The sequence below is a fragment of the Oncorhynchus mykiss genome, chromosome 18 (genome assembly GCF_057628025.1).
Source record: "Oncorhynchus mykiss isolate SJ-2025 chromosome 18, ASM5762802v1, whole genome shotgun sequence".
NCBI lineage: Eukaryota > Metazoa > Chordata > Actinopteri > Salmoniformes > Salmonidae > Oncorhynchus > Oncorhynchus mykiss.
This window is the reverse complement of record NC_143039.1, coordinates 30,394,492-30,405,344: the sequence shown is the minus strand read 5'-3', so window position 1 is coordinate 30,405,344 and position 10,853 is coordinate 30,394,492. Positions and strand designations below refer to the sequence as shown.

The 10,853-nt window shown below is 38.8% G+C and overlaps 1 protein-coding gene across 1 annotated transcript; it reads right to left on the bottom strand.

The window, feature by feature from the left end:
* Window positions 1–5,410: 5,410 nt before the first annotated feature.
* On the bottom strand, window positions 5,411–9,706 carry LOC110495835 (homeobox protein engrailed-1-B). The gene is made up of 2 exons (XM_021571305.3): window positions 8,890–9,706; window positions 5,411–6,202 (listed from the first exon to the last, which is right to left on the bottom strand). Exons 1-2 carry the CDS (start codon window positions 9,389–9,391, stop codon window positions 5,883–5,885), a joined length of 822 nt encoding a protein of 273 aa, XP_021426980.1. The 5' UTR covers window positions 9,392–9,706; the 3' UTR covers window positions 5,411–5,882.
* Window positions 9,707–10,853: the final 1,147 nt, after the last annotated feature.

Below are 10,853 nucleotides of genomic sequence, written 5' to 3'. Positions count from 1 at the left end.
AATATATATATATTTTTTATCTTCAGTTACTTTTTTCCAACTTACTGCACTGTGTTGTCAGACCAATAGATGATGAAGAGGCGAGCATGTCACATCATGTAATGTAATGTCAAGTCAAATGCTTGCCTGTCCACTGTGCAGCTACCGTAGGCCTTACTGATCGTGCTGGGAACTTCACCGCACTTTTGATTGTAAGTTCAACGTTGTATTTGAATATTAGGCTATGTATATTACATTCGTCCATTGATAGTGGGCCTAGACTATAAACGTATTCGTCCTGAAATTGCCAATGCAAACAAAAAAAAGGATAGCATCAGCTAACGCATAGACAACGTGGTAGAAACAAACATAGAGAAAAGGCGTCACCGAGTATACTTGAAAGAGTTGTTGCGTACGACCGTACCATTATATTTTTCTGCACCAACCACTGAGCTGGATAACAATGTATTATGCGTATAGGTGCCGTATGAACTGTGTCTATCTATCTATAGATGTCTTATTAAGATGTCATAATGCATTGAATTTACATTTCTACATTAACTAGACTACATTAATAAGCTTATGGTGGCTGGAAATGTCCTTAAAAAGTCTGGAATTAATTCATGCTGTACATTTTTCATTAATTGCCAGGCTACTCCACCCATAATTTAAGTCCAATGTTAACAGAAGTTATTCAAATAAATGATGCATGAGTGGTGTGCGTGTGTGTTTATTAAAACTCGGGGAGTTAATTGAACGTCGAAACCCAGAGCAGTTCGAACAACATTGGAAATAATTAAAAACAAAACCGACGAGAAGCCCAGGGGCGGTTAAATGGTTGGGCTGCTGTCCTCTCCAGAGAAGTGGGCAACCGTTAATTAAATCCGAACTCATTTCTGGTTACGTAACAAACAGATAGGCTTATATTAGGACCAACGAAATAAACTAGGTACATGACCATGTATTTAAATTGAATAGGCTTTATTGTGTGTGTTGGACGGAGCCAAATTATGTTGGAAAATATGTATTGTGAATTAATGATCAAATGAATTAATGATTGCAATTGCACTTTCAGAAGTACGCCCAGTAATCAATGGGCTATAGGCCTATAGAAGATCAATTGGTATGAAAAAATGAATTAATTTATTTATTTTACCTTTATTTAACTAGGCAAGTCAGTTAAGAACAAATTCTTATTTTCAATGACGGCCTAGGAACAGTGGGTTAACTGCCTGTTCTGGGACAGAACGACAGATGTGTACCTTGTCAGCTCGGGGGTTTGAACTTGCAACCTTCCGGTTACTACTAGGCTACCCTGCCGCCCATATCCTGAAATTCAAGGTTTATTTTGTCAATTGTTCATAGTTTCATTTCTAATGTATTGCACTTGTGCCAGGCTTGCTGCAATACGAAGTCATCCTTAATAATTGATTGAGTAAGCAAGTATCAAAAAGTAAAAGTAATTTTTAATAAATAGGGACTTATGTATACATTTTTTTTTATTTTTAATTGCCCTCAAAAAGGTAGAAGCGTTTAATCTTGAACGGAGAGGAAATTACGAACAAATTATCCATGTCGTATTATATTAATTTAAACTTTGCCATTGTTTTTTTTCTCTCTTACCTGCACTATGCTACGAACCACGTCCGTTGTCAAGTAGTAAGATAATGTTATTTTGGGGTAATGCAAAAATGTGGTTTTCCACATGTAATAGCATATGCCTACGCTTATTTTGAGAAACTATGAGTTATCTAGACAATATAGGTCCCATTCTAGGCTTGTTGTTGAAAGTACATTTAACTTAGAGAAATTGATTTAATGAATTAATCATTTTCATGGGGTATAAAGATAAAGGAAATGTAGTCTATAGGCTAGGCTACATATTTGCAGGGAATATCAATATCCTGGCGTATTTAGTCGCACAGGGAATATTTTAAAGAAGATAATGCTGCAAGCCTACGCAGGAAAGCACCTAAATCCTATACACACCTGCAAAGCATAGTGTTCACCAATTGATAACTACGTTGAAGGTATTTTGGAGAACTAAAACAATACCATAATATTCGATAAAAGTGGACACTCATCCAGAGCAGTCGTATTACGTAGCCTATTAGGTAACTCTAATACGTGAACAAGTTCAAACGAAGGCTATATAAAAGTGTGTTATGTGAGTTTAGCTACTAGGCCTACTTCTTCTGTCGATGAAGTAGGCTGGCCTAGACTCTGTTTCAACGAAAGTTGCAAGATGATATAGCCATTGTTCGTACTACAACTATCGTTTCAGAAGCCCATGGCGTTTAGTTTCTTCGCCCCTCACTTTCAGAACAACCTATAATGAATGGTTCCTTTCGGGTAATTCAGGTTGTTGGTAGGGGACCTCTTCACTGAGGAATCTGGCTGTTTGTGTGTTTCCTACGCTCCTGCTATGATTGTGTAATTGCTTGGTCTTGGGTTCTCTCGAAAAGAGACCTTGGTCTCAATGGAACCCTGTCTAAATAAAGGTTAAGTCAAATAAAGTGCCAAATCTACTTTAGCCATATCATACTCCGGTCTAGGATTGGACTGTACAAGCTTTTTAGTAAACCTTTTTCTTTCCATGTTCTATTACATTTTTTGGGGAAAATATCTACTAATATATACTTTTGTGAATGTGTGTCCTTTAGTGCTAACCTGGGAAAGTTCACTTTTTTTTGTTTGTTTGGCGTATGTCTGATTAACGCAGTAACCTATTTGATAATCATTACACAGAGTTCAAATTTCAACATTTTAACATAGGAAGTTAACAAAGAAAATAACAAGTATCGCTGTCCTCGAATTTAAATGAACGTCTGGTTGGCCTAATGTAGCCTATAGGTTGTGCTATAAATAGAAATGACTTGTTTTGACTGCCCGGTCTGACCTATGGCTTGCCCATGGGCTTTGAGACGCAGACACAAAGGCCGGTGCTGCCTCGTCGGGACATTTAAGCTATTGGCTATCCCAATGAGCAACATACTGGCATTGAAAACAACGCGTGTCATGTCGCATGGTGCACGGGGAGGCTTATCAAACGTAAACGTAGGTTACAGGCCGAATGGGAACCTAGTCCAAAAGAATAACGTAGGCTAGTTTAGGGCAAGAGTAGCCTATATAGCAGCTAGATTGAAAAGAAATACGTCCCTTTGTGCAAAAAGACTAATGAATTTGAGCTTTGAAACTGACAAGAGTGCACGGAAAAGGCGCCAACTATACAGTTGGAATCTGATTTCTGATTTTTTTTATTCCATAAATTTGCTCTTTAAAGATCTGATATTCTGACCAATAAAATGTCCCTTTCTTAGATCTTCTGCCTCTTTTGGCGTTCCTCCATACCGCCTGCGTGCTTAATTGAATCTTGTAAATGCCGAGAATAGTTAAATAAGTGAAAAGAGATCCATTCTGGAAAAATAGCTACCATGTGTTAAGATGTCCGGTGACGGTGGCAGGGCAGGGCAGGGAGCTAGACAAAAGGACAACCTAACTCTGACTCGAGAAAGTACCCAAAAAACAGGAAATGAATAAATATACATAACATAAGGCCAAGTTATGAGACAGTATTCTATACAATACTGTGTGTGTGTGTGTGTGTGTGTGTGTGTGTGTGTGTGTGTGTGTGTGTGTGTGTGTGTGTGTGTGTGTGTGTGTGTGTGTGTGTGTGTGTGTGTGTGTGTGTGTGTGTGTCTGTAAGGGAGGGGACGCTGACTTAACAAGAGCAGAATTGATGCTGTTTTGGCCGGAACGTCATCTTGATGGTTGCCATAATAATATTGCTTTACCACAAGGCCAAGTTATGAGATAGTATCCTATACAATGCAATCATGTAATACAGTGTGTGTGTGTATGTGTGTGTGTGTGTGTGTGTGTGTGTGTGTGTGTGTGTGTCCGCCTGCTCATCCGTTGCATATAGCTTTAGATTTGTTTTCTTAAGCATTTTAACTCATATGGTGAATTCTTGCAACGTGTTCACTATTCACTTCAGTGGAACTTAATCTTCTGTTACATGTATGTTTATCTCTAAAAGCTTTTAATACTTTTGTAGTCATGTAGTCAAGTTAAAAAAAAACCTAAGCGTGTCGACTTTATTATCCTTATATATTTCATGAGGAGACTGAAAGTGTTATTTAAAGCACTGCACAGAGATGTTGACTTTCTGAATTGAGCCACGCAGTTTCTTGGAGAAGACACCAGCCACCATATATACCAGTGGTGTAAAGTACTTGAGTAAAAATACTTTAAAGTACTACTCAAGTATTTTTTTTATTTTTTTTATCTGTGTATTTTAATTTACTATTTATATTTTTGACTACTTTTACATTTACTTCACAACATTCCATTCCTCAATAAAATAATGTACTTTTTACTTCATACATTTTCATTGACACCCAAAAGTAGGACTTAGCAGGACAGGAAAATTGTCAAATTCACTTACTTATCAAGGGAGCATCCCTGATCATCCATACTGACTGATCTGGCGGACTCACTAAACACAAATGTTTCGTTTGTAAATGTGTTGGAGTGTGGCCCTGGCTATCCGTAAATGAAAGAAAAAAGGAAAATTGTGCCGTCTGGTTTGCTTAATATAAGGAATTTGAAATGATTTATATTTTTACTTAAGTATATTTTAGCAATTACATTTACTTTTGTATAAAGGCATTTTGTATAAAGGCATCTTTTTTTAAGTATTACAATTAGGTACTTTTTTCCACCACTGCCATTTAGAAACGTCATCACCATGTTTTATACCATTAGCCGAAATGTAGACATACAGTGTATCCCAATGATAAGGGCCGAGATAATGCTTGTACTCATAGTAATACAATATTATTGAAGAAAGAACAATAACAATAGGCCTACTAATCGTAATACTACTACTACTGTCCCCCCCCCCCCCCCCCCCCCCCCCCAATAAACGAATAATAAAAAATAACTTCCATGAGGACACAGTGACCTTGACGGATATAGGCCTGCCTATAGGTTACATGGTTTCCGTGAGTGTGTAGGCTTTTTAAGGTAGGCTAGGCTGCACATAGAGAGGCACGCCTGGACCTTCTGTCCTATTAAAACAAGCAATGTTTGTATAGCAAATGGCATAGCTCGTGGGAAATATATGCATGTCAACATTATCTGAATTAACTTACTAAAAAGGTACGCGTAGTCTATGATGAAGAATATGTCTTAGATGTCAGAACAAAATGTAAAAAGGTAGGTTTGTTTCGCATTAAAATAAATAATTATGTCACTGAAGTTGTATATTTGTCCCGAAAGCTCAACAAAATACCCCATATTTGGTCACTGTCTCTCGGACTTTATTTAGACGACATAGTGTTAGTCCTGGGCCTTGAAAGCTAATAGTTATAATCGATTCACAAACTACGCTTTGTGTATAGCATTTCAATGAGGAATGAAGCTGTCGCACATTCTACATTTTGTATTTATTTCAGACTACATATTCTCTGAACATATTAAAATCTTTGGCTTGGCACGTCGGTTCAGAAACGCAGTCTGTAGAATTGTGAGAGATTGGGGAGAGGGGCGACAGAAATCACAAAAAAAATCTATGAGTCAGACACTTATACTAAAACAATGGCCAACAACATCATAAGAAAAAGAAAAGTTTAAATCTCCAGCAAGTAGGGATTGATACAGACATAACCTTACCTGAAATTAAATATATACAACGTCATATTGTTTTGGCTATATATAAACTTTAATAATGTTCATATTTTATATAATTATGTCCATATACTGTATCATAAACAGAAATCGGTTTTAAATAGCATCTGTCCCAGTCAAATCGTATTTACCTCTTTCGTTTTCAGTTCACAAAAGAGTTCAAGCACTCTGCTTCAGTTCAGCGTCTATTTTGCCCTGCACGAGGGGGGAATTTACTCGCTATCATCCTTCTCCTCTTGGACCGTGGTTGTGGAATGGTTGTACAGTCCTTGGGCCATGAGTTGGAGAGCCAGGCCGTTCTTGTAGCCGTTCCCCTTTTTGATTTTTGCCCTCTTATTCTGAAACCAAATTTTTATTTGGGATTCATTGAGATTCAGTTCTGTGGCCAGTGACTGTCTCCGTTGTTCTGTTATGTAGCGATTTGCCTGAAACTCGGACTTAAGTCTCTGCAGTTGTTCAGCCGTAAACGCGGTTCTGGGTCGCTTGTCTTCTTTCTCATTTTTCTTCTTTTTCAATTTCCGTGTCCTTGGGCCTGATGTAGAAACAACAGTGAAACGAACACGTAAATATCAGTTAGTCCTAGGCCCAACAAACATGAATTTACACATGACTAAAACAATGGAGTATTGCAATGTAATAAATATTGTTCATGGCTAAATGTGTGTTTGCAGTCATTGCGACCATTTTACCCCAGGCGCAAGGTTCAAACAAGGCTAAATGATGAACAGTTGTATTGACATAATTTATTCATTTGAATATTCATAATTTCATAAATGCAGTAACACATATCTTCCAATTACATAATACATAACCAAAAACATATAAGCAACGTCAAAACTAAATAAAATGTAGGCCTAGCGGTGTGACAGACCGTTATCCTCGTTTGCGTGCCTATTTTTGTACGCATATGTTTTGGCCTAGGCTATATGTGGTCTAAGAATTTCATAGTTTCCTATTGGTAATACCAATAATAACAATATAATATCAAACTACATGCCTATACTTACTAACAGACTATTGTTGATTTGCATGCCTTTTTTTTCTGTAGGCCTACCCTGCAGACCGGTGCAAGCAAGAGAACACACAGTGTGGTGTTAGTCCTCCTTAGCACAAGTAGACCTATGCCCCAGCTCAGCCACTATTCCTCCGTCAGTTAACGAGCTCATTCCATCAACGTGTGTAATAAAAACTCGGTGCCAGAAAATGTCAAAGTAAACAAACTAAGGCAACATATTTGGTTATTTACTATTTCACTAGTCTATGCTTAGACCTACATTGCAATAGGTCTGTCTAAAACGCCATTGCACTGGAACGTAAAGGCTACTGTTTTGCAAGCTGGTATTGAGATACTTGGCTTATTCTATCCACAGCCATGCAGCGTGCACGTAATTACATCTGAGAGGTTCATAATGTAGCATATACACGGGGCTAATATCGCGATGAAGAAGATACATGGATGTAGGCTAATTAATCATTTATCTTTTTATGCACACTTTCTGCAAACGTGTTACCTAACAGCGATAAAGGCCTACTATTCATCCATTCGATTGACTTCTCCAAAAAAGCAGACAACACAACAAAATGTAGACTGTCATTTCAGGGAAAAAAAACTATTTGTATAGGCTAAAAAACACAATTAGGTCGTATATTGCAAAAACAAGCTGCGGATCCCAATTCAGTCAGTGCATTGTAGGATACGGTTTAAATCAGTTTGATACTGTATTGTGTGAAACTCAATGCTTCTACTGCTATCATAAACACAAAGGCTAGGCTATATATAGCCTTATACTTTTTAATTGGCGGGATATTTTTATTGGACATTTTCATCCGCGTTATGGACTGTAGCCCTACGTCATCTTTATCTTTGTCATTTGGAACAACATGAGCCAGGTTAACAGGTTAACATGTAACGACATGGGGTCACGTTTACCTGCAGATATAGGCTACTTTTTGAATACAATAACAGTAGTAGGCCTACAATAGCAAGCACATACACAGGCTAGGCCAGGGCCTACTTGCCGAAAATATAACCTAGGCTATTTGATTAGCTAAAACAATTATATAGTATGTCGGGTTAATTACATTTTCGTAGTACTACATTGTTTTACCAGATTTCATTCCCGAAATATATCGAAACCAGTAGACCTAGTGTTTTCCCCCAATTCATATAGCCTAGGCCTAAATCGTATAGCTTAATCAGTCAATCAATCACTTTAGTCAATCAATACATATTTTATGAATTCTGAATCTCATGTCAAATTCAGAAAGACTGTGGAAAATAAACCCCAAACATATTGACAAGGCAGTCTATACAAACCCTGATTTACACCATAGGCCCATCAATATGCTCGTCAGGTAGTCAGGTCAGCTAGTCAGCTATTGTGGCCGAATCGAAGGACATAATGGTTGGATTATGTAGATAATATAGACTAAACTATTTGATTAATCTATCGATTTTTTTTTTTAAATTTCGTGCATATTTTGCAGTTTGGGTGATTTGAAGACGGCCTACATCGAAGGCTTGCCTAACAGTTAACAGTCAGTATAGGTATATGGTGTGAAGTAAAACAAGATAGTAAAACAAAACGACGACAGTTAAAGTGGACGTTTCGGTGTCCACTCCTTTCAAGTTTGTCTTGTCCATGCAAAACTTTTCAATGAGTTTTGCATAAACAATGTGATAACATGGAGGACCGGTTTTCGGCATTGCTTTAGTTTGAGGAGAATAATACAAATTAGGGAGGATAATCAAATTGCAGCCCGGTTGGTCTTCCTAACATGCTCTGCCAAGTCTTATTAATATATAGTTTTTAAATGCTGTCACCAAAACAAAGTGGCAAATGTGTGTGTATGTTTGTGTTACTGTTACTGTTAGAGAGATTATGACAAGTACTATAGGCACATGTCTAGTCTAGCCTACTATGATAATCCAGGCCTATCATCATTTGTTGTTTTGGCTGGTGTTGTTATTATTAGCTTTTTCAAGGTATGTTTCTTCATTTAGCCTATCGTGCGTGACGCTCACGAACTGAATACATTTACAAGGGAGCGACGCGATATAGAAAGAGAGGGGGGGGGGGGGTGACAGAGAGAGAGAGAGAGATGTTTACGATGTTCAAATTGACCTACAGGCTAGGCCTACTCCAAACATAACCAAAATAACGGACTTTCACATTTCAGACATGCAGAGGTAAAATGATTCGGAAACCAGCGCCATACCAGATGATGGTCGATCCGAATATCTCGTGCAGTAAACCCACGCAGGCCATAACATCGGCGTAGATTCTTTAGCGGGTGGAGATCCTCCATTACTGGCATTCACAACCACTATTGACGCGGTGTCTCCATATCTCGTTGTGGTAGTCCCATTCCCTTCACCTTGTTTTGTCGAGCTCTGTTTCGAGGACGGCGAGGACGACGACGAAGAAGTACTGTCACTACTGCAGTTGGAATCCTGGCAAAGGCTGCTCGCGTGAGATGGCCTGATTACCAAAGGGTTGACGTTTTCTCTGCCGGAGGTCTGCGCCCGCTCCCGAATCCCAAGCTCCTTCTTGCAGCCGAAGTCTGGCCGCAGAATATTGTCAATAAAAAAGTTTGTGGTTCTATGTACCTGCTGTGCTGCCTGGTGGGGCAAAATTGGAGGAGATGGTAGATTCGGGGAGAGGGACACACTCTCTCCCTCAGTCGAATCACGGCTGTTCTGATCAATTCGCTCTTCCATAACTGGTACACTTTTGGCTGGAGCGCAAACTCTCCACGCCAAACTCCACTTGTTGCTCAATGCCGTATCCGAATAATAGCAAACAAAAAAATATATCTGACTATATTATGAAGGAAGCCTATATCAAATACTTTTGATATATGTGACAATGTTCTACACTGTCGACATGTTAGCCTACTAAAGCGATCCAAGTGTCACAATAGCCCTGCGCTACCACGAATGACTACACATCGCGCGCAGCAGCGTCGTCGCTAGCTTTCTCTAATGTATGTCGGCGCGATCTTTCTAAACTCTCCTAAAGCCCGTTATCCCTCTCACACACTTTTTTTTCTCTCACACCAACCGGAAGCACGTGAGTGCCAACACACGTGCAATAGACCAATCACTTGTGCAGATCCGCGCTGTCAGAAGTGACGACGTCCAATCGAATTTTACGAATCTCAGCAAATAAATAATTGATGGCTTTTAGGCACAAAACAAGGGGTCTCAGCGGTGCGCTTTTCTTCCATACCAAATGACCGTGCTCATCACCGATAGGGGAAAACATGGTAGGGACATTGGGCTTGTACAGAAATATTATAGGCTACCTATACATTTAGGCCACAAATGGTTCCCGTTAATTTGTCTATCGACTTGATTGCCATCCACTCTCTTACCACTGAAAGGTGACATGTGTATGCTTTTCTTAAGTCCTCTTCCTCCACATTTGAAAGGAACCGTAGCCTATACAATTGACATGCATTTTCCCACCCTAGTTTAGGTTTTTCCTGTTTTGTATCTAAAATAATGGGTGTGTCAAATTGGCAACCCATGTCTTAAATGACTCTCATCTCGGCAACAAAACCCCTATGATATATGTATCTTTACGCAGGCGTAATTTCTGCTTTCCAAATGGATAAATCACTTGATAAACGCTTGTAATCATCCTCACCTGTGCATAGCCTGACTTTGACCGGTCACGTGCTTGTAGGTATATGCTATATTTACATTGCTATAAAGAAACAGGGGGACAAGTTGAGTTAGGTTAGTTGACGGAGGTGGTAGGGGGTGATGGAGGTGGTCTGTTTGAGCGTTTGTATCAGACATATAATAAGAAGTATTAGGCCTAATGGTGACGTGGTCATGTAAAATATCTCAAATCAGGCTAATCATTCATAAACCCATTCCAAGGTGGCCTGTATCGTAAAATTGAAAATGGTTTATGTTCATTCTCATTGTTATTAAGTTTAAACAGGCATACAATTTGCATTTCTATAGGCCTATATCTGTGTCACTATCGTCTATAGGCTACACCACAGGTGCAGTGGGGTGCGGGTAGAGAGTCTAATTAAAAATCACTACAAATATAACATTATAATCCCAGATTGAAACATAGATATAGCAGCAAACAAAAACAAACGAAACAAACACACATTGGAGACATAGGCCTTTTATGTTTGTTCATTGAGAACCTCTTATTTTT